The 24437-nt window shown below is 42.2% G+C and overlaps 1 protein-coding gene across 1 annotated transcript in view; it reads right to left on the minus strand.

Annotated features, from left to right (window-relative positions):
- Positions 1–569: 569 nt before the first annotated feature.
- Positions 570–24437, minus strand: part of Slc1a4 (solute carrier family 1 member 4) — a 29481-nt gene continuing 5613 nt past the window's right edge. The window contains exons 2-8 of the mRNA XM_046422856.2: positions 17461–17503; positions 15350–15412; positions 11277–11443; positions 7292–7525; positions 6703–6897; positions 5748–5882; positions 570–3473 (exon numbers count right to left, since the gene is read on the minus strand). Coding sequence (XP_046278812.1) covers positions 3239–3473; positions 5748–5882; positions 6703–6897; positions 7292–7525; positions 11277–11443; positions 15350–15412; positions 17461–17503 — 1072 coding nt within the window. The 3' untranslated portion in view covers positions 570–3238. The remainder of the gene's footprint in view (positions 3474–5747; positions 5883–6702; positions 6898–7291; positions 7526–11276; positions 11444–15349; positions 15413–17460; positions 17504–24437) is intronic.

A 24437-nucleotide genomic window follows, 5' to 3' on the forward strand; every position in this document is an offset into this window, starting at 1 on the left:
GTTGTTCCTGGCTTGGCACTTGGCTTATTGTAGATGCTCAGTTAAGGCCTGCAACCTAGTTGTTATGACAAGACTTAATTTTATGGAGGTATGCGGCAAACAACACATTTTTTTTTTTTTGGTACCCGGATTGAACTCAGGGGCACTTGACCACTGAGCCACATCCTCAGCCCTATTTTGTATTTTATTTAGAGGCAGGGTCTTACTGAGTTGCTTAATACCTTGTTTTTGCAAAGCTGGCTTTTGAACTGGTGATCCTCCTGCCTCAGCCTCCCAAGCTATTGGAATTATAGGTGTGAGCCACCACACCTGGCTAACAACATACTTTTTTTGCAAGAACCCTGATAGTGTAGATGGGAGGCCCCAGGCAGCTTGATGTTCACCCATGTAAGCTGGTGGCAACAGAAGGATCAGTGGCAACTGTCTCTGAAGCTTTGCCCAGCCGAGCCAGCCTATCCTGCTTCAGGGGCTCATGCTGGCTGAAAGGAGCAGGAAAAAAATTCCACTCAGTCCTCCCAAGCCACCCCTAGAACAAATGCCTTTTCAAATACAAGACAGGAACAAAGGACTCGCAGACACCAGTAGAAATGCTGTATTCATTTTTGAGGACTGTGCTACTTTTAAGGCAAGTGTCACACATACAAAACAGAGATGAACAGTTTTTATGACATGTTAGAAAGAGAATGGTGGGGGAGACATTTCAGACAGGGTGCAGTGGGATTTTCCCTGGTCGGTGACCCCTGCTCCACTGGCGCCTCTGCAGACTGAGAAACAGGAGACATGGCCCCTTCTTTGTTCTCTTCCAGTCTCCAAGGGGAGGGTCGTCTGCCCATCACATGGAAGCAGGCTTCTCCAGGTGGCAGCAGCAGAACTGTCCTTATGGCAGGGCTACGTTGGGACATGAGTGTTCAACCAATGGGCCTCACCGTAACCTGTGCACTTTGTAAGATTCATCTTTAGAAATGGAAAAGCAGGAAGCCAAAGACATATACTTTTAAGTTAGTTCTCTATCCAAATTCAAACTACCTTGGATTGGAGCTAAAACTAACACACAGGTACACATGCATACACAAATGTGCACACACACACACACAGTATATATACATACTAGTATATATACCTGCACACATTTGTACACGGAAGTCTGAAAAGTGGTGGATATTCATTTACAGTATGGAATCCCACAATGCAATTGTTCCCCCCCACCCCCGCCCTTTGAAAACAGAAGGCATTGGCAACCAGCTCTAGCCACAGGCTAGAAGTTTCCAGGTACCTCGTCTCAGTTCCTGGTCACTCCTGGCTTCACAGGATACTGGAGTGGTTTAGCTGGTTTCGAGAGAGCAGGCTTTCCCACTGAGCAGGTCATCTCTGAGACCCATGGCTCCCCCCTACCCCATCCACTCAGGCACAGACCCCCTATTCTAAAATGGAGGGGTATTTGTCTGTCTGTTTTTCTCATGGTCATGGCATGCATCATAAAGATGTTTACCTGTAAGACCTGGTGACACAAACAGGGAAACCAAGAGTGAACGAGACTGAGCGTTTGGGGACGTTAATGGCCTGATGTGTGTGTTGGGGAGATGGCCCAAACAGTGGCTGGGCATGGGGGTCACACAGAAGTCAGGCACCCAGAAATGTGGTGGGAGGTGGGGAGTAAATTCATCACAGCCTAAAGGACCTCAGGAGAGGCTGCACGGGGTGTTACCAAATAACGACTCAGAGAACAGGTCAGAGGCAGGATAGAGGATCTCCTGCTCAGGAGAACTGACTCCACCAGAAGGTGGCCTCCACAGAAGGAAGCTGTCACTTAGGTAGATAAGAAGTACACATGGGTTGGCATTTGCTCTCCAAAAACCAAAAATGATGAAATGGTCATTTTCACGGATTTCATTCGCCTCACCAGATCCCTCTGAGGTAGGTAAGAGGCAGGTGACATTAGCCCCATTTTATAAATGGGGTAAAGTGAGGCCCAGGACTTGTCACACCAACAGCCATGGTAAAGGAGCAGACTTAGGTCTTCCCCGCTACCAGCAACACCCTCTCTTCTAAGAGAACCCTTCCCTGGACTAAAACTGGGGCACAGTATCTGGAGGAATGTGGACCATTTTGCTGGTAATTTTAAACTTTGATGCGCCAGCAGGAAAGGAGTCCTCATCTGTGGAAATCAGCCAAAGCTTGGGGACGGGGGAGTAGGGGCATCCCACCCCAATTAGAGCATGGATTTATTTGTGGGGGGCAGGTGGTTTCTGTAGTTTTGTTTTTTTCTGCCGTGTGGCATTTTAGGGTCTAGTTAAAAATTATAATTAGATTAATAAACCAACATGGATTGTGAATGTGATGACCACATCTCACCTTCCCAGAGAAAGAGGTCCCTCTGGCCCAATGTCAAATCAGAGTGGATGGAGATAAAGCTGAAGTATTGTCAGAGGCTCAGGCCTCAGAAGCAGAAAGGTACCTCAGGTCTGGGATGGGAACAGGGCAGATGTGTTTGCCCTGTCTTTAGCAGGGTCCCCACCCTCACCCCCAGGGTGTACTCCCTTGCCTTTCTTTGACCTCGGAAATTAGAGTTCCTTAGTGATACTGACCAGACACCCCAGCAGTGCTAACACCACCTAGAGTATTTTTCTTTTTTTGTGTGTGTGGTATTGGGAATTGAAATCAGGGTCTTGTGCATGCTACGCAAGCACTGTACCACTGAGCTACCTCCCCAGCCCTGACCTGGAGTATTTTTAACTTGACACTGGGCAGTACCTCGGGTCCCCTAGAAGCCACCCACACTTAGTTGGAGCATAAACTCTTGAAACACCTGAGTTGCAGCTCAGCAAATTCTAGCCAAGGTTAAGAATTTGGGAATTTTTCCAATTACTACTGTCCATAAGGCAATGTGACAGGTGACCACAAAGGCCCTTGGTTTGCCCAGAGAGCATCTGATGACCGCTGACCGGGGGCAATGAAGAATACATCCACATTTTTCCAGGCTTTACCCAGAGGCCCCCGAGAGCCCACGATTTTCCCAAGCCTGGCAGCTTGAGGGGGTGTTTCCAAACAGAGTCCTGGTGCCAAATGTCCGTGTCCTGGTCCTTGGGAACCCATTCTCGCTGGGGAGCCCAACGCCTGTGCTGAGGTAATTCCTCTAACTAGTGACTAGGCCAAAGCATTGCTTGGAAATTAAAAGTCCATGAGGGCCGTGACTGTGTCAAACAGGGTGGAAGCAGGGCGGGGTGCAGGCCCAGCCCCCTCACAGAACCGACTCCTTGGATTCCAGTTCTGGGGCGCTGGCTACAGGGCCTACAGGGTTCTGGTGTGTCACCAGAGGTGATGTCTCCTCCTCAGACTTGGAGTTGGGAACAGCTTCCACTTTCACCTCGCTCAGTTCCTGCTCCCCTTTCTTCATTGCCTTCTGATTCAGGTGGTGGAGGATGCCCGCACCCAGGGCATCCCCTTCCACGTTCACCACGGTGGTGGTCCGGTCCCTGGTAGGAAAAGCAAAGGGCAAGAGTCACATCCAGTACCACCACTGGGAGCTAGCATTACTTCCCCAGGCAGGCTGGACAGCCCTGGGGAAGTAATGAGGAGGGCTGCCTTGTTGTTTCCTGCAGGGCATGCTACTAAGGGTCTTGCTCGAAGTTGATTTTAACAAAATTAAAACAAAATCAACAGACCCTCACTGAAGAAAACCTGGAATAAAGAGAAGTAAGTCAGGCATGATGGCCTATGTCTATCAGCCCAGCAAATCAGGAGGCTAGGTAAGAGTATTGCAAATTTGAGGCCAGCCTCAGAAACTTAGTGAAACCCTGTCTCAAAATAAAAAATAAAAAGGATCAGAGGCTGGGAACGGTGTTGCATGCCTGTAACCCCAGCGACTCAGGAGGCTGAGGCAGGAGGATCGCAAACTCAAAGCCAACCTCAGCAACTAAGTGAGGCCCTAAGCAACCTACTGAGACCCTGTCTCAAAAAATAGAAAGGGCTGGGGCTGGGGCTGGAGCTCAGTAAAGTGCCCCTGGGTTCAATCCCCAGTACCAAAAAAAGAAAAAAGGAAAAGAAAAGAAAAAGAAGTTACCCATATTCCAAACTCTGAATCAGAGTCCAGAGTAACGCTGCGATCTAGCTCCTTCCAGACATCTTTCTATAAATGTCTTTTATATGTAATAGACACCATCGTATAAAATTGCATAAAGCTGGGAGAGTAGAGTAGATATGGCTTTGTGTTCAGCTCTTCGTCCCCTCAGTGTCACACTGAGCTGTTCTCATTTTGGCCCAGCTTCACTAATGGGACCTTCCTGTGCATTCCATGGCTGTTGGCAAACGCCCTCTCACAGAACGACTGCACTATCCTTTCTAGCTTATCTACCACAGGTGAGTCCAATATCTATCTTCGTTCAAAGAAGGAACTGTGTCCATATTGAAGAGAAGGGAGAAAATGTGATCATCTCAGAGGGCACGAGAGGACAAAAGCCACGGGTGCAGGATCATAGGGCTGGGTGGCTGGAGGGCTTGGTGGGTCAAGGGCATAGGCCCTATTTCTTCCCTGGCCAAGTACCTCTTGATGTCCTTTCTCCTTGCACCAGAGGCAGCTGCATGAGCTCTGATATGACTCTGGTTCTATCCAAATTGCCAGCTTGGGGATGGAGTTCCTTTTAATGGAGGATCTGGACAACAGGCTTCTACAGGACATTTTACCCTCATTTCGCTAAGGGTGTTAAGTTGGAAAAACCGATCTCGACCACCCAACCACCATGGGTAGATCTGAGAGCTCAGTGCCAGGTTCCTGTGTTCAGGTTCTCTCATGCCTGGCAGGAATGTCTTCACTGTATCTATCAAATGCTTTCCCATGTTCCCAGTGTTCTGTGTGCTTTGCATGTGTGGATTTATTTAACCCTCACTGCAGCTGCGGTGGAGCTTCTGTTATGACTCCCATTTTACAGATGAGCAGACCAAAGCACAGAGGAGCTCACGTTACTCAACAGCTACACGGTGAAGCCAGGACTTGAACCCAAGTGCCTGGGCTTCTGGATGCTACAAGCAAGTTCTCAGTGTTGGCATCTCATGGTCATTCATTGTTGTTCATGTGCATTTGACTCTAATATTGTTTCACTTTTCTAGTTCAGTTTCTTGCCCATGTGCTCTGCTCTCTCAACATCAGCACCTCAGCTGACCCTCCTTATACAGTGGGATATTATTTACAGCTGCAAAAGGTATCACAAGATTCAAGAAATCAACATCTAGAAACTGTCTTGGCTTTTACAGTAGCTCTGGCTCACCCCCTTTCCTAAGTCCCCCTCTGCTGAACGTGAGCCCCAGCTGCCTGAATTAACAGAGTTCACTTTCTTTCCTCCCACAGAAATTGCTCCTTAGACATTTCCAGCTGAAGGACAACCATTCCTTAAGGATCACTGCTCCGACTACTTATCTCTCATCTGCAGCCAACAACCTCCATGGCCCCTGTGACCCCTGGGCCTGTGCTGGGAGCCTTGGCCTTGAATCCTCACTGTATTGGATGCTACAAGCAAGTTCTCAGTACTGGCATCTCATGGTCGTTCATGATGATCAAGGGCATTGGGTCTCATATTGTTTAACTTTTCCTAGCTCTTAATCTGGACTTGCCAGCTTTACTGTAGGCTACTTCACAAGGCAGGGAGTGTGTTTTAGGTTTCTTTGCATGCCCCAGGCCTAGTGGAGAATCAAGCTCCCAGGGAACTACACAAAAGGCTTTTCTGGTTTTGGTGTCCTTAGGACTTGCTACTTACACGATCCAGTCCACAGCCAGGATCAGAGAGAGGTCATGGGTGGGCAGCCCAATGGCCTCCAGGATAATGGCGATGGTGAGGACCCCTCCAGCTGGCACGCCCGCTGCTCCAACACTGGACGCGGTGGCAGTCACTCTAGGGGATGGCAAAGCAGGGTCAGCCCTTAACACAGATATGCAGAATATGGCAGTCATAGTATAGAAACTGGAAACCACACCACGGTGGATTCTGGGGCCTGAAGAGAAGAGCCATTCTCTGCAAGTGCAGTCAGCTACCTTAGGCCCAGGTTCTGCATCCATGGAGTCAACCAACCACAGATCAAAATGTAAATTCTTAAAGATTCCTTCTTTACTGAACATGGAGACTTTTCCTTGTCATGATTCCCTAAACACTACAGTCTAACAACCAGTTACAGTATTTACATTGTATTAGGGATTGAGAGTATTCTAGATGATTTAAGATATATGGGAAGCTGGGCATGTTGCTGGACACCTGCAATCCCAACAACACAGGAGGCTGAGGCAGGAGGATCATAAATTTGAGACCAGCCTTGGCAACTTGGCAAGATCCTGTCTCAAAAAAAATAAAAATAAAAAGGGCTGTGGCTACTTAGTGGTAGAACACCCCTGAGTTCAACTGAGTACCATAAAAAAAAAAAAAAAAATTGGAAAATGTGCTTAGGTTAGGTGCAAATACTACACCATTTTATGTAAGAGGCTTGAGTTTGATGGAATTTGGTATCTGTGATTGGCAGGGGGTTGTGGGGATTATAGGGGAGTGGTCCTAGAACTAATGCCCCCCAAGATTACTACTGAAGGATGACTCTAATGAATCCAAACTGTCCACACTTCGCAAATGAGATGTTGAGTTGCAATAAACTTTTTTGAAGGAAATCACAAGAAAAACCTCAGGTTTTAATCCAGGCCCCAAATGAGGGAAAGAATACTGAGCTTACAGGATTGTGAAGATCTGTCCTGCATTCAGCTCCACGTTGTTGAGCTGGGCGATGAACACTGCGGCCACACACTGGAAGATGGCAGCTCCGTCCATGTTCACAGTGGCCCCGATGGGGAGAATAAACCTGCTTATCCTCTTGTCTACACCGTTATTTTCTTCGATGCACTTCATCATAGAAGGAAGGGTCGCTGAACTAGAAATGGAAAAACAACCCACGAACGATAAGAACAGTTCCTTCAGACCAGGCTAATACATCACTCATCTCAGATCCTGGAACACAGCAATGAGTACTATCTTAGTTTCTGACTTTCCTCCCTTGAAATAAGAAGAAAAACACAGAATTGTTTCCAAGTTTCTGGCATAACACAGGCTTTCTCACCTCCCGACTCCCAGTTACTTCCTGCATTTACCTGTGGTATTATTTTCTTGGATTCACCTGTTCCAAATTTTCTCAAGGATCACATACTGCCTTGTAGTACAAAATGTGCACAAGAAGAAAAAGAACTGTTTGTGCATCTGTCTCCCTGATCTCACCTGGTTTCATATTGATATGGCTGGAGCAGCCAAAGCCCTCCAAGCCCACTCACCTGGAGCAGGTAGCAAATGCTGTTGCGAAGGGTGTGAGAAGGCCCAGAAGGAATTTGAATGGGTTTTTTCGTGTGAGAACAAAATAAACAAGTGGCAGAACAATTCCTCCATGAATAAAATGGCCTAATATAGATGCGAAGATGTATTTCCCAAGGCTGGTCACCAGCACGATAATGTCCTTCATTTCCACAATCTTGCTTCCGACCAGGAACATGATGCCCAGAGGTACATACCTAGGGGATAAGCACAAGGTACTCATTAGGAAGGCGATAAGGAGGGGCTGAGAGATGACGGCCCTTCCTAATCCTAATACAGAATGCAGGAACTTTCAACCAGGACATCTTCATCTTGCTCTAGGATAACTCTGAGCACAGAAGAGCATGGGGGTAGATCATGATCATCTTACTGGTTGAGACTGAGTAAAACAAAGTTGATCACTTACCATAGGGATTGGAGTCAGCACCAGAGCCCAGACTTCTTTCTCTTGGAGACATATGGGGTGTGTGTGTGTGTGTGTGTGTGTGTGGTGCTGGGGATTGAACCCAGGGCCTTGTGTATATGAAAAGCACTCTACTAACTGAGCTATATCCCCAGGCCAAGACACGTGCTCTTAACAGATGGATACTACTAACCACAGGGGCTCCCAAGCAGAAAGCCAGGGACTCAAGATCAAAGCCCCTGGGACTGTGAGCTTGACTTTCAGCTTTTGTTCCGGCTCCTTCTGAGAACGTAGAAACACGGAAGGCTAACATTTATTTCACAGAATTGCTGTGATACAAAATCGAGCCAGATTTTCCCTTCTGTGAAATTTTACATTCTTTGTGGTTTGGCAAACATGATCCCGTGGGAAAAAGTCAGTAACAATGACACTCTGGGAACACTTCTAGAACGTGAAGATTTTTTTAAAGGCAAAAAGGGAAGGAATGAATTATGGGAGCTGCAAAGAACAAACGTCAGTTTTTAAAATTTTAATAGCAATTCAGGAAGAACTTAATTGTTTGTTTTCTTTTTATTATATATTCTTTTTAGTTATATATGTCAGTAAAATGCACTGTGACATACACACATGGAGTATTCATGGTAGGACTGTTGATTTTTTAAAAATTTTTTAATTATATATGTAATAATGTTTCAGAGTTCAAATTTCAAGGAGTACAAAAGGGTCAACAGTATGAAATCTCTTATTTCTATCCCTTAAGTACCCACTGGGGACAGTCAATGCCCAGATTTCTTTCTAGAGATATTCTAAGTAGTGATATTAATTTTAAATCCTCGTTGTAATACATGAACACATTTTCCCTTCAAAAAACTAAAACATTATAAATTAGACTAAAATCCTCTGTAGATAAAATTGCCAAGCCAGACTCCACCTCAGATAGTCATGCTAACTTCCTATGCATTAAGGTATATAGGAATGGATTTAAATCTGTACATTTATTGATTCTTCACCCTGCATTATGCCTTTGAGATCCTCTCATGTCAGGACTTAGACATCTACCTCATTTCTTTTTTTTTTAGTTCCCTAATTTCTTTTTTTTTTTTTTTAATATGTCTTTTAGTTGTTGATGGACCTTTATCTTATTCATTTATATGTGGTGCTGAGAATTGAACCCAGTGCCTCACATATGGTAGGCAAGTGCTCTACCACTGAGCCACAAACCCAGTCCTTAGTTCCCTGATTTCTAATGAGGTTGGGCCTCCCTTAAAATGTTTACTAGTGGGATGGGGTTGTAGCTTAGTGGTAAGAGCGCTCGCCTAGCATGTGTGAGTCACTGGGTTCGATCCTCAGCACTACATATAAATAAATAAAATAAAGGTATTGTGTTCATCTACAATTAAAACTATTTAAAAAAATGTTTACTGGTCATTCAGCTCTCCTCTGTGATAAACTGCCTGCTTAAATATTTTGTCCATTTTCTAATAGTGTCTTCAGTCTTTTTCTTTTTCAGTAACAGAACTCTTTATTTCTCTATACACGGTATGTAATATGTTATTATTATTTTTTTCCAATAAGTGTCTTGACTTTTAACTTTGTTCAAAGTATCTTTTGCATGCAAACTCTTTGGACTCTGACGTGTTCAAGTTTAGAAGCTTTTAAAAATGCTTTTGTTTTTTGTATGTTGCTTAGGTAGACTTTCCCTATCCATATATTTCCTTCAAATATTTTTAGAGGATTCTTCTTTTTCTTCTTCCTGATTAATTTTATCCAGGAGTTGGCAGCGTAAACGTTTGTAAATAAAGTTTTATTGAAACACATTCACAACCATTTATTATAAGTTACTTTTGGCTTCTTTCACTTTACAATGAAAGAGTTGGGTTATTGCAACAGAAACTGTATAGCTTGCAAAGGTTGCTGACTGTGTGTATGGTTGGTTCATCTAGAAGTTATTTCTGTGAATACATAGGGTGAGTAGGCAGCTGCTGTGGTTTTAGAGTGAGCTTCTACTGAAGATCCCTCTCATGTGTGGTTGAGATCCTTGACCATCTGAGGTCATATGACACTCCAGTGCTATGTGACTTGTGCTTCCTGGGCAGCTGATCTCCCTCTGCAGCTAGATACCCTGCAAGATCTGCCTCACCGAAAACCTACTTACATAACTGGCACATCAAACTGAAGGAATGACTCAATGAGTTTCCAGACTAAAAACAAATGTTCTAAACTGGGAATAATACTTTCTTGCATAGGGTTTTTTTAAGTCCAAACTTTGGAAGAATTTTAGAGTCAAAAAATAAGCCAAGAAAAGAACTTGACATCTGATAAAAGAAAAGTTTCCTTTCTGAAAATACCAGTGTCTCCCCGAGACAACTGCAGTCATAAGAAGTGGAGTGTTTGCAATGAACAGAGGCAGGCTCTGGGGTCCTTGGATGGAGCAAGAGAAACACCACTGTTGGTGTGGGGGAAGGGGGTGCTTTAGATTTGGCCTCTATGTTTCAAACATCTCTGAAAACCAGTCCAGTTATCACCCAGTCCCATTTGATTGAGAAAGAGTTCTGGGATTTTTTAAGGGTTTGACAATAAGGACATTGTGCAAGAAAGGATAAACTAGTTCTTAACAACTAATGGGTTAAAGCTAAAAGCCACAGAGGTCTGGCTTGGGGGAAATTCCAAGTAAAGCTTATGAGGTCTCTCTCTCTCTCATTATTTATTTATTTATTTTGGTACCAGAGCTTCATCCTCATTCCTTTTTATTTTTTATTTTGAGACAGGGTCTCACTTAGTTGCTTAGGGCCTTGTGAAGCTGTGAGGCTGAGGCTGGCCTCAATGGTGCGATCCTTTTGCCTCTGCCTCTGGAGCTGCTGAGATTGCAGGCACGTCCCACCATACCCAGCTAACTTATGAGGTCTGAGCATTGGAATTGACATGATTCCTGAGTTGTTTTGAGTGAGCTGGTCAAACTTTTTACTTTTTTAGCCAGGAATCAATCTATTGTTCTTTTTACTCAATAATCATTCTTCTTTTGATATTCTCACAAAAAGTAATCTATGAAATAAAAACTTATGAACAAAATACCATTCCAAGTTTTACATGTTTTTTCATGCCTGGGGTGAAGTTGGGCTGGTCCTCCATGTTGTGAAATACTATAGTGAAAGGTCTCTTGGAAATTAGAAGTCTATCATTTTGAGATAAATCAGGCTTATTTTATGTGACAGATGACAAATTCAAAGCTCTATAAGATGATATGGACAGAGCACATGGCATGGGTCAATGGTGGAAACTCCTAAATGGATCATAGTGACAAAGTCACCAAGGGTCAGTGGGGGCACTGCAGGGGTGACTGGTAACTATGGTGCACACCTAATTCCCTAGGTCTTGGATAAGAGGAGAAGCCATCTCTACCATGTACCAAGACTGGCCTGAGGTCCACCAACCACAAAAGATCTCTGGGCCAGGTGGCCCTACGGGAAAACTAGAATAGCAAAGTTGGATTCTTTCCTGGATGTCAGGGGAAACGAGATAAGAGGAAGTGGCAGGGTGACACTCACCACATAATCCATGACACCAGCACCATTGTCGCCTCATTGAAGGAATTGAAGAAGCGGATGAGCTCTTCTCCCTCGGAGCCTAGTTTCTTTAGGGCCACCCCTAACACCAGGGCAAAGAGAACCAATCCTAAAATGTTCATTCCTTCAATCTCAGTGGCATAGGGAATCTGCAGGATCAGAGGAGACAGAATGGTCTAAGTTCACATCACAACAGAAGAGAGAGAATTTAGGGCGTATTTGCTTGACATTTCCATCAGACTATCCCGAGTGATAAAAGGCTCATTATTTTCTTTAATGGTTTTTCTTTAGTGGTTTTATGAATAAAAAAACCTGAGGGGAGATAGTATTTGAGGATGCAGAAAATGAACAAGTAAAAATTTTACCTCTTTAACTCTGAAGAGTTCAAATACATATGGCACAGATTCAATTATAAAGTAGTGAGCTTCCTGTCACCGGATGTGTTCAAGGATGGTTGGACAACCACCTTGATGGGTTGCTTTTATTTATTCTCTTTTTCTCTCTTTCCTTTTTTGTGGAACTGGGAAGACAGAACCCAGGGCCTTGTGCATGCTGGGCACGTGCTCTACCACTGAGCTATATCCCCAGCCCTTTTTATTTTGAGGCAAGGTCTCACTAAGTTGCCTAGGCTGGCCTCAAACTTAACAGTCCTCCTGTTTCAGCCTGTCGAGTAGCTGGGATTGCAGGTGTGTGCTAATATGCCTGGCATTCTTCCAAATTTTCATCATAAAACATTTCAAAATTAATAGAAAAGTTGAAATACAGGATGATGATCACCATATCCAGTGCTTTTGTTTATACTGAAATATATCAGTGACATCTATATGACTTATAGAGTAACAGTAGAAATAATAATTACGGAGCATTGGCTTTGGAGCCTGACTTACATTACAATTGCTAGTTGTGAGTGTTAAGTAAGTTAACTCTCTCTGTGTCTCAGTGCCCCATCTATAAAACGGGGACAATCATAGTAGCTAGCATAGAAGGCTGAAGATTCAGTATATTAATAAATGTAAAGCACCTAGACTGTGTTTGGCAAATGAAAACTAACAAGAATTTGCCATTATTATTTTTTTAATGGGATATTTTGTTGGAGATCATTCTAGGTTCATTTTATCTAGACAGGGTTCTCCTTACAAATGGTGTAATGATACCAAAGACAATAAGAATATCTGAATATCTTCTGAATATCACTATTTTCTCCTGGGACTTGGTCTGTTAAAGTTACCAGGCTACAGGTTAAAGAGCTGGGGAGGAAGAAAGCTTGGGTTGTATTACATGCTCTACTGATAACTTGTGTGTGTGTGGGGGTGGGGGGGGCATCTCTAGAGAAGTGAACGCTTCCAGGATTTTATGAGCTGTAGGGCTAACACTTGGTAGTGACCTCGGGGCTATCAACCCACATTTTTTTATCCATGTCCCAAATCTTAACTGGAATCAAGGATCGAGAATCAATGCAACCAGAGAATTCATCTGCTAATCCAAAGTTGGTTTTAGTAGACCTGCCATTCCCAGGTATGGTGTTTGAGGTCAGGTAATTCCAGATAAGGAATTGGATTTCTGAACTTGAGGGCAATAACAACAATTTTTCCAAAGAAATGACTCCCATCTTTAAAGCAGGTGTTTTGCAGCAAGATGTTTGCACACACCTTGGCAAACAGCATTGGGTGGGGATAGGAGAGTAGACATAGGCAGAGATACAGCCAGAGTTGCACCCAGAGCTGTGCCTCTTGCTGGTATGCCTTTGCATATTCTGTTCCTATTGACTATATGACCCTTCCCACCAGCCTCCCTTTATCTCCTCCTTCTCATCAGGTCCCCCTGACCACTCTGGCTAAGATGGCATACCTCACCATCACCTGGTACACATAAACACACTTTCCCTGTATGTTTATGTGCCCTGCTTCATTTTCTAGTGGCCATATGTATTTTTTAAAAATATTTATTTATTTTTTAGTTATCGGCAGACACAACATCTTTGTTGGTATGTGGTGCTGAGGATCGAACCCAGGCCGCACGCATGCCAGACGAGCGCGCTACCACTTGAGCCACATCCCCAGCCCCCCATATGTATTTTTTATATGGTTTCCTCCACTAGAGTGTTAGCTGTGAAAGAGCCCGGCCTTTCCTATGTTGAGCAATGCCTGTGGTCTAGTGCCCACAAATGGCACAGAGTGGCTGCCAAGTAAATCACTGTTTAATGAATTAATGATTATTCAACAAAATCCTAGGAGGTATTTATAGAGAGTTGTTAATATGGGATCAAAGTAGGCAAGGAATATAGGGCATGGGTCAGGGCAGGAGACTTTCCACAAGACCTTGTGTTTCTGAGTCCCCGACTTCTCACTCTGTCACCAACATCTCATCCTTGGGGGACAAAGATGACTTAATCTTTATACAATCTTTAATCACAGGGTTCCTGAAAGCCTTGAACTAGCATGGACACACTGTTCCTGTCTCAAAGAATGACTCTTTTCATTACTGGATTAAATTTATAGTGAAAGTAAGGGTATGTCAGGTGGCAGGGGGTGCTTGAGAGTCACTAGCATTTCCAGGGGGAAATCTGAGCAGCCAGTGAATGCCTTCAAGGTTTGTCAAAATTCGAAGACACTGCAGAGACAATGTTCTGGGATTCACACAGTGCTCTTGTTTATGAATAGTCTTGATCAACCTTAGAAGACCATCCTTTCAAGAATTTATAGTGGGACTAATAAATCCTACCTCACCAGGTTGTCCTAAGACTCAAATGACATGTCAAAGGAGTTTATATACCATGAAGGTGGCATGCAGAGGTAAGCCCACCTAGACAGCCCATATCCTAATGAACCCGGCTGTGGCAATCAGGGATTGGCAGAGAGGTCCAACCACCCTCTCTGGCCTTTTAAATTAAGGACTGCTGATTAAATCAATATTAATGAACAGGGTAGTTTTATGGGGGGGGGGGGGTACTCTGATAGGCATTTGTGATGTCCTACTAGGAAATAGTAGACAAGGATATTAAGAATGATAAATGTCCTGAAAGGCCTTTACATATTTTAAAACAAAGTGCAGACTCTCATACACCCCACAGTTTTCTGAGCATCCCACCAGACATTCACACAGGGGGAGATGGGGAAATCCTATTTATGGATCTGAGCTCTAGCTAACTCCATTTTATACATAAATAGCTTATTTTTTTTTCTGCACAGTTTTAACATACATGGACTTCCAAAGAATATCAAGTTGATATAAACACAGGAAAACTGTTTTGTTGTAATGTTGTTTTTTATTTCAGAAAATTGTATCACCAGTGGTCAAAGTGCTTTTATCCAAGTCACTAGTACAACACAATGTCAATCTGATGTTGTTGCTGTCTATCTATATTCAGGTGAATTTCATACATGGCTACAAAAATTTTTAGCACTTATTTCAAACTGCAACAATGTTTAGTTGAGTTCTGTCTCACTGCTTTTATTTATTTATTTATTTATTTTTTAGAGATGGGATCTCAATATGTTGCCCAGGCTATCCTGGGCAACTTCTGGGCTCAAGAGATTCTCCTGCCTTACCCTCCTGAGTAGTTAGCTGGCACTATAGGAATCTGCTACCAGGCCCAGCTCCATCTCACATTTTAAAGCCAAATTTATTCATTTTGAGTAGATGCAAATATCTGAAAACTTCATTATGTCTTATAATTGTGCATTTACATGGTGAAATATAGATTGCTTTCTCACACATTTTTTAATTTCTTCCTTATATTATGTTATTTTTAAAAAGTTTTATGTGTAGGAATTGGTTGAATCAGCTTTTCATTGTATTTCAGAATAGCAGAGGGGGTGTTATAAAGTACCTCACAGATCCTCCGAGGATTTAGTACCACAGGTACCACAAGTGCAGTTGGCCATGTTCACAAATAACCAAAGAAGCAAACCTAACTTGTTAGCTTTAACTAGTCCATTCAAACCACAAAGTTTTCAACCCTATTGAGAAAAAGACACATCTCAACTGTTCCTTAATTAAGAAACATTATTTGCTTTATGAATATTCTACACAAGTGACTTTGTAGGGAGCTTTACCTTTTCACGGGTCACATTTCCAAAGCTGGTGTTGTGAGTCACCATTTTATAATCAGTCGCGTACTATAAAAAAAAAAAAAAAAGGAACAAAAACTCATGGTTAGTGCCCAGGCTGAGCCCCACCCAGAGGAACCCAGGGAGTGGCCAGGTCTCTCCCTCCTCCAGCATGACTTGCACTGAGCACCGGGGACTTGGTTGGCTTGATGAAAACGCACAGAATTTACATTAAGACCAAGGCAGCATGTCCTTCAAGAGGCCTCTGGGTTACTTAGGGACTCAAGGAAACAGGGAGAATTTCCTTCTGTTCCTTGGGCAATGGGTTGGAGAAGATGTGCTCAATTTCCTGCTGATAGTTTGATATTTCCAACAGCTGAGACTTCATGTTATTTAAAGAATCTTGGCACTAATTCCATAAGGTCAAATTTTACTTTTAAATGTGTCACTTTATTTTCACTAATTTATTTATGCCTCATTTTATTTCAGAACTTATTTGAGTGCGACTGCTCTTTAGCATCTGTTTCTAATCTAGCTTGAGCCTATGCTTTCTAAAGCAAGGGACTTTAGGCCAAATGATGTCTGCTGTTTTGAGTCTTTCAGGAGACTCACAATTTAGAAGTGAGATATCTCTGCAGGGTTGGTCCTATAGTTAGTTGACCTTGCACACCTCTGCATGGTGCCCACAGGAACCTCCCCATGGCAGTCCATACTGCTGAGTAGAATCTGTTAGAGCCTATGCCTTTCTGATCCCTACCAAGGGTTCTTGGCTTCAGAACTGTCTGGAGGAGCCCATTCAGAGGCAAAGACCTGGCAACCTCCGATGAGTTCTGGATTCACCAGCTTTGATTTAACAAGGGCTCAGAGAGGCAGAGGTGTTCAGTTGTCCCATGGTTAAAACTGACCCCACCTACTCTGTGACAGGCACTGAAAGCTCCATAAATTTATTTTTTTTCTGCTACCTCACATTATATATATAAGTTGCTTCTGTGCTTGTATGCAGATTAAAAAAACAACAAAAGAGAGAGGTTGTAAGTGGAAACAGAAAAGTCTTTGCTAAAAAAAGCAAAGGATTAGACCACCTAATCTAACCTTTATGGTCCTTTTCTGTCAAGAAAGGCCACAGGAGTGTATTTTGATGCTTTGCTAAAAACAGGGGAAAAAACGAGTCACAACCTGAATGTCTATCAGCAGGGGACACATGGAGGGAAACTGCACTAACTAACACAGCATATTCTATAGCCATTAGCATTATGCAGGGGGATATTTATCTATATGGGAAAATGCTGATCATGTATTATTTTAAAAAGAGCAAGTTTAAAAGAGCAGGGCTGGGAATGTAGCTCAGAGGTAGAGCGCTTGTCTAGGATGCATGAGGCACTGGGTTCCATCCCCAGCATTAAAAAAAAAGAACAAGTTATGAAGCAGTATGTATAGTATATACATCTACTAACAATAGGTACAGCATACTTAATTTTTTATAATACTCTTTCTGCCAATTTTTAATATATATTTTTAGCTATAGGTGGACATGTACCTTTATTTTATTTTTATGTGGTGCTGAGGATTGAACCCAGTGCCTCATGTGTGCTAGGCGAGGGCTTTACCACTGAGCCACAATCCCAGCCCCTATAGCATACTTATTTTTAAATGTGTACATGCATAGAAAAAACATATCTGAAGGACATATAACAAAATGTTAATAATGGATATTTCTAGTAGTAACTATGGGTGGTTTTTGTTTTCTTCCACATTTAAAAATTTTATTTATTTATTTTTGAAATGAGTACATATTACCTTTCCAATCAGAAAAATTTTTGTATTTTTAAAATTTTAAAATATTTAAGATCTCTCCAACATGTGATTTGGGTTATTTTTTAGCTATAAAATATGTGGGTGTTTTGGGGACATTATAGGGAAAGTTTTTGTTGTTATTATTCTTTATTTTTTTGTTTATTTTTTTATTTCAGGTGCTCATCTATAAACTTGGGTCAATGTTACCAAGATTTGTTAACAACACAATCCCGCCCTGCTCTTACTTTACCTAACTCTAGAGCAGCAATTTATATTTCTCCTCCATCAGAGTTTCATATATTTGGCAAAGGATCAAACCTTACCGTACGGAATGTTGCAACCACAAGATTGGAAGGAAACAGGTTTCTGTAAGAAAAAGAAAGCATTTTGTCAGTATTCTTAAAATTCAGTGTGAAAAGAAAAAGATTCAGTGTTTAAAGTGTCTGCTTTGAGATGGCCATTTCTTTCTTTTGGTACTAGGGATTAAACCCAGGGGTGCTTAACCACTGAGCCATATCCTCAGCCCTTTTTAATATTTTATTTAGAGACAGGGTTTCACTAAGTTACTTAGGGCCTCACTAAGTTGCTTAGGCTGGCTTTGAACTCGTGATCCTCCTGCCTCAGCCTCCCGAACTGCTGGGATTACAGGTGTGTGCCACCTCATCTAGCTTAAGATGGCCATTTCTAACAGCCTCACTTGGTGTTGTTTCTCCTTCCACCCTCAGTAAGTACTTTAGTTCTTTCTAGACCCAAACACTCCAACTATGCCTCAGCTGCTTGACCACAATACTCAAGTGCTCCACCTCTAGGCAAGTGCTCTACCACTGAGCAACATCCACAGCCTGAGTGCAACACTCCTTGATCTTTAGGTTTAACTGAGTCCAAACAAGTCTTGATAATTACATTACTTTGTAGTGGTTTACAATGGCAAGAGATCCTGCCTACTAGCAAAATCCTAGGGGTCTTTTGCTGTTGCAATAACGGACAGCCATTTCTGCAACTTGGGGGGAGGGTGTGTTTGGGGAAATGCCAGGTCCCAGGCATTTATCCTAGGTCCCAGGCATTTATCCTGATAAGTGCAGTGCAGTCCTGTACAATAATTGTCTCAAGGCCCTTATAGTTTTCAATGTCCTGCATGACATACCTGTAGATAAAAACCTTATATATAATTATGTGAGCCTGGACTAGCTCCACAAGAAGAGTTCATTTTTTGCGGGGTGGGGTGGGAGGTTTATTTTTGCACACCTTGAACATACACTGAATTTTCCAGGATTGCAATTTCTGTAGAAATTATGGGATGATTTTTTTTGTTGTTGTTGTTTTGTTCAGAAAGTTCCAAGAAATATCCGTCTTCCTAGAAAATTACACCACTAATGGTAAATTGTAGATCTGAGTCCCTAATACCATGCCCCAGTATTAAATATCCGCTTGCATTCACAACTAACTCATTAGCAGTGATTACTAATCCAGGAGCAATCATCTAGCCCCTTTGTTTTGGAGAATCTACATATTGAAACACATTGTTTTTTTTTTAATCACAATTATTTTTCTTTTATCTTTTATATTAGTTAAGTCATTCTGAAGTTTTGAAATTATTTGGGTAGGTAAATTCTATTTTTGGATTTCATTTTAGGGTTATTATAAAGTATTTGTTACAAAAGAAGATCAATAGAACTGACTGGGTCCAAAGTCTATTCATATAAACACATTTTATTGAGTGCCTCTGTTGGATTAGACTCAGTAAGTTACTGGTCTTGATATACAAGAAATTATATTCCAGCCGACAGTCTATTTGTTCTACCCACTTCCTGCAAGAATAATATGGGATTGTTGTTATTCTTTTTTTTGTTGTTGTTGTTTTTTTTTTTTTTTTAAATTTCTGGTGCTCATCTACAAAAACTTGGATCAATGTTACCAAGATTTGTTAACAACTCAATTCCTTCCTGCTCTTACTTTACCTAATTAAATCTGGACAAGAAGTCTAGAAGAGCAAAAGACTCAGACTTATCCTTTATAATTTGTGTCAGATTTATCCACTGATTCTTACTTCTGTCATTGGAGTGTTTGCTGGGGTGCACTGGGTCTCAGAGGTTGACAGGTTTGGCTGTTACCCAATGGCAGGAAGAATCTAAGCTGGCTTCCTGGTAGTCACACCTTTAAGTAATCCTCTCTCCTTGAGTGTGTAGTAGGGTTGGTGACCTGCTTCTAACCAACAGTATGCAGCCAAGGTGATGGAATGTTCATTCCATGATTTGATTACCTAAAATTTTAGCTTCCATCTTGCTATTGAGTCTCCTGATTGTCTTCTGGGATTGCATATTTCGAGAAAGCAAGCAGCTGTCAGAAAAGCCTACGTGACAAGAAACTGCTGATGGCCTCTAGCCAAAATCCAACTAGGAACCAAGGCAACCAGCCCAAACTTCAACTAACTGAATTCTGCCAACCAGCAGGTGACCTCTGAAATGAATCCTTCAGTTGAGCCTTTGGATGAGACACCAGCACTCGCCCAACCCTTGATTGTAGCCTTGTAAGAGACTGAAACAGAATGACAAGATTCCTGACCACAAATATTCTAGGATAATAAATGTGTGGGATTTTAAGCTGCTACATTTATGATAATTTGTTCTGCAGTAATAGATAACTAATACACCAGCCCACAAGATTAATGAGATGCAAAACTACTTCATTAGAATACTCAGGGCCCTCTTACAGGATGGCCAGCATTTAGAGGCTACAACATAGCATTTCCCAAACTTACCTATAAAACTTGAATTGCTTTTAACATACTTAGAGAAGACGAGCAAGTACATGCCTGCATTTAAGCTGAAAAAAGGTGATCTTTGGCTGAATTAACGGTTGCAAAATTGTGATCAGAAATTTGATTCTTATCATATGTATAAAAAAAGGTGTGTGGGGGGGAGACTAGCAACTTGCATTGGCTAGTCTTTGGTATATAGGTGAAGAGCAACATTTGCCTATTATTGCCATTATAAAACAACTCTCTAACCTATCTCAATCTTGTGGGCTAGGTTTGGTGTAACATTTTTGTTTGCTCCTCTATTCAGAAGCATAAAGTGCTCCATGCCAAAGTTTCCTTGTTCTACATCCAACTCTCAGTAGTTCCCAGACTGAGCTGGTGACAGGGTTCTCTCTCTATGAGGACAGGTAAATTAAGGAAACAGCTAAGTTCAAAAACATCTACCTTTCCAAGGAGAACACTTTCCCCTGCAAATTCCTCACGTCCTTCAGGGATTGAGATGTTTCCTCAATCCCTGTGAGAGGGCCCTGAGTATTCTAATGAAGTAGTTTTGCATCTCATTAACTGTGTGGGATAGTGTATTAGTTGTCTATTGTTACAAAACAAATTACCATTAGTAGCTTAAAATCCCACACATTTATTATCCTAGAGTACAGTCTTTCTCACAGCCTGGTAATGTACTCTTTTCCAAAAAGCACACTATTTGCTTAAATCCTTCTCTGTCCTGACTGGTCCTTTTATTGTGTACCCTAACCCTGAACTTGTTTTCAGACCAAGACAAGATCTAATGGAAACAGAGGGGTACAGGCAATACTTTAGGCAAAACAGCAGCTCGTGCCAAAAAAAATTAAATTCTTAAGAAGAATACAATGCATTTTGGCAGTTACTGATAAAGTTAAACATACGTTTACCATATGACCCAGTAATTCTACTCCTGGAATATTTACCCAAGAGAAATGAAAATAAATGTCTGCACAGAGAGTGCATACACATGATAGCATTATTCTTAAGAGCTCCAAATCCAAGTGTCCATCACAGATGACTGGATAAACAGACTAAGATAAATCCATACAATAGAATACCACTTGGCAATAAAAAGGAACCAACTATTGATATGCATGGTAACATGGATAACTGCAACAGCATTGTGCCAAAGAGAGGCGTCATACTGAATGATCCCACTGATATGAAACTCTAGAAAAAGAAAACCTAGGGGCTGGGGATGTGGCTCAAGCGGTAGCGCGCTCGCCTGGCATGCGTGCGGCCCGGGTTCGATCCTCAGCACCACATACAAACAAAGATGTTGTGTCCGCCGAGAAATAAAAACAAACAAACAAACAAACAAAAAAAAACCTAATTGACAGTGATAAAAAGCCCATTAGTAACTCCAGGCTAGGGAAAAATTGAACTCAGGGGTGCTGTACCATTGAGCTACATCACCAGTCTGGTTTTTTTTTTTTAAGTTCCCAGGCTGGCCTCAAACTTTTGATCCTCCTGTCTTAGCCTCCTATAGTGATAGGCATGGGCTACCGCTCCCAGCTCATTCAATATCTTGATTGTGGTATGGTTACGTGGGTTAACTATTTCTCAAAACCCACTGTACCTTGCATGGATGCCTTTTACAGTATACAAATCATACCTCAAAACTGCTTAAAAAGTGAAGAGAGTGAAAACTGAGGAGATTCCGCAACTTAAAAACACACTCCATGAGACAGCTGAACTGTTTTCAGATATCAATTTCTAGGAAGGACTTTCCTAGGGGCAGTGAGCCAAAGCCCAAACACCCACCAAAAAAGCATATTCCATTCACCTGACACCCGGGTTTATCAGGGATCAGGAGCAGCAGATAGGAGCCAGGGCGGCAGGAGGAAAGCACATCCTCTGATTTCTTCTTAGCCTCATCTTTCCAACACAGACGCGGCTGTGACCTCTGGCTCTTCCTTCCCTTGAACTCTCCTGTATGAAATGATTAGCTGCTCGCCAGCCAAGCGTTCTGTTCCCCAGCGCTCTGTCTCCAGGGACTCCTCCCAACTGCTCATATTCACACAGTAACTTTATGGACTTTCAAAATTAGAGATATGGAGCTAGAAACGATTCTGGAGGCGATCCCTCATTCAGCACATGGGGACCCCCAAGGTTGGAGTCATGAAGTTGATCCATCTCCCATGATGCTCCATATAGACCAGCATGGCCAATACAGATGTTTGTAGTTGTGCTCTACAAATGGCAACTGAGCACTTCGAATGGGGCTATTGAGGAACTGAATTATTTTTATTTACATTTGAATTAATTAAATGTAAATAGCTTTGTGTGGCTAGTGTCTGTCCTGTGGGATGGCACAGACGTGCAGGAGACCCAGAGCCTGGAAGGTAGGAACAAACTGTCTTCCTAAGTTCCACTTTGCACATGGCTCCCTCTTCCTGGGTGTTAGGGGATTTCTAACTCTGGATATCTTTGTCTTCAAGTTGGCAAATACTTCCTCTTTCTGTTGTTTGATCCTGAGGGATTTAATTGAATCATGTAATACTACATATGTGTTAGACCAAGGTTTCTCAAGCATGAGTAGATCACAAAATCAATCTATTGGCTTTAACAGGTATTTTATTTTGGTACTAGGATTGAACCCAGGGGTGCTTAACCACTGAGCCACATCCCCACACCTTTTTTTATATTTTATTTAGAGACAGGGTCTCACTGAGTTGTTTAGGGGCTCACTAAGCTGCTGACGCTGGCTTTGAATTGGTAATCCTCCTGCCTCAGCCTCCTGAGCTGCTGGGATTACAGGCGTGTGCCACTGTGCCCAGCTAACCAGTATTTTATATAAGATGAAACATGTTAGACAGGATGGAAGTTAGTGGCATGTATCACACTGAAAATGTTGTTTGGTGAACCTGTTTCAGCTGCTGTATGTCAGGGTGGGGAATGTTATTATGTACGTGGATACAATGTAAAATATACTTTTTAAAAAAAATGCATCTGTTCTTCTGTATTTTTTTCATAACTTTTTTATTCTATTTATTTATTTTTATGTGGTGCGAAGGATGGATCACAGTGCCTCATCACTGTGCCCCACCCCCTGCTCCTAAAATGTACTTTTTACTGTGGGTCAAAGTGAAAAAATGTGTATAAAGGCCAAGATGGTACTACTAAAGCCAGAGATCCAAGTCAGAATGAATGGACAACTTTCTAGTGCTATAAGAATCACGGGATACATTACTTAAAACAAATAGGAAAACAGGTGGGAGGCGGGGCTGAATTAGCAAATGCAGAGCTGCTATGGGGCTGCTGTACAGGCTCAGGCAGCTCAGCGTGAAAAACTTCAAAAATGTTCCTTCTTTATACATCTGGTGCCGTTTGTTCTTCTGGTCCTATTGTCAGGGGTGGTATGTGTTTTCCTGTTCTATATGAGAAGAATGTAAAATAGTTAACTTTTGCTTAGGTAAAAGTTTTTTGTTCCAGAAGTATTTCCTTTTATTTAAGTTCAAAAATTCTTTAAATCTATAAAAATTTCAAAGACTCCAGAACAGGATATGGCATGGTATGTATATTTGGTAAATATTTATTAGCCATAGTGTTTATTATTTCAGAACCAGTTAACAGGATTGTCCCCCTTCAGATCTTGGTACCCCCTACCAGTCTGGAAGCCAAGGGAAGGCTGGGAGAGTGGAATCACACTCTGATGGTGGCTGTATGTGTTTATGTGTGTGTCGATCTACCTTCTCTTTCAGGCCCACATACAGTTTTAGATACTAGCCAGAAAGGCTAGGGCTGGACTCCTGGGGAGACTTTTGGGAAATAAGGCTGAGAACAGCATTCACTCTCTGTATCAAATAGCCCTGTCCCCAGAGTCTGGGATACATTAGAATACTAGCAAGGCACTCAAGTATTAACTCGTAGAATCCTCCAAGTAATTCTGGGGAGGAGGGATTACTATTAGCCTCATTTTGCAGGGAAGGAAACTGAGTCACTGGAGGCTAAATGGCTTGTCTGGGATTTAAACCCAGGTGGCTGGCTTTAGTGCCAGCTCTTAATCACAACCCAGACCATCTCCCTGGGTGTATGTTATTTTCATTCTTATTCAAGTATTCTCCTGTGTTGATAGAAGAAATGGTCAAATTAAAACTTTTTTTTTCTTTTAAATTATGAGCTTCTAGTTTTATTTCCTCTCAGTATCTAGTTAGGCTGAGAAATCTGTTAATTTGGATCCTTGTTTCATTCTGTCTATAGGAAAAAAGTCAAAGGCATAGTTAAAGCAACCTGTGGGGTCAATACTTCAAAGAATTTATTCACAATTCACTCCCTTGTCTGTGTAATTCCATGTGTGCGTGTGTGTGTGTGTGTGTGTGTGTGTGTGTGTGTGTATTTTGGTATTGGAGATTGAACCCAGGGGCACTCAACCACTGAGCCACATCCCCAGCCCTTTTTTTGTATTTTATTTAGAGACAGGGTGTCACTGAGTTGCTCAGGGGCTCACTAAGCTGCTGAGGCTGGCTTTGAACTCGCAATCCTCCTGCATCAGCTTCCCCCATACACTGGGATTAT

This window comes from Marmota monax, unplaced genomic scaffold (genome assembly GCF_021218885.2).
Source record: "Marmota monax isolate L192 unplaced genomic scaffold, Marmota_monax_Labrador192_F-V1.1 WCK01_AAM20220418_F8-fsc00015, whole genome shotgun sequence".
NCBI lineage: Eukaryota > Metazoa > Chordata > Mammalia > Rodentia > Sciuridae > Marmota > Marmota monax.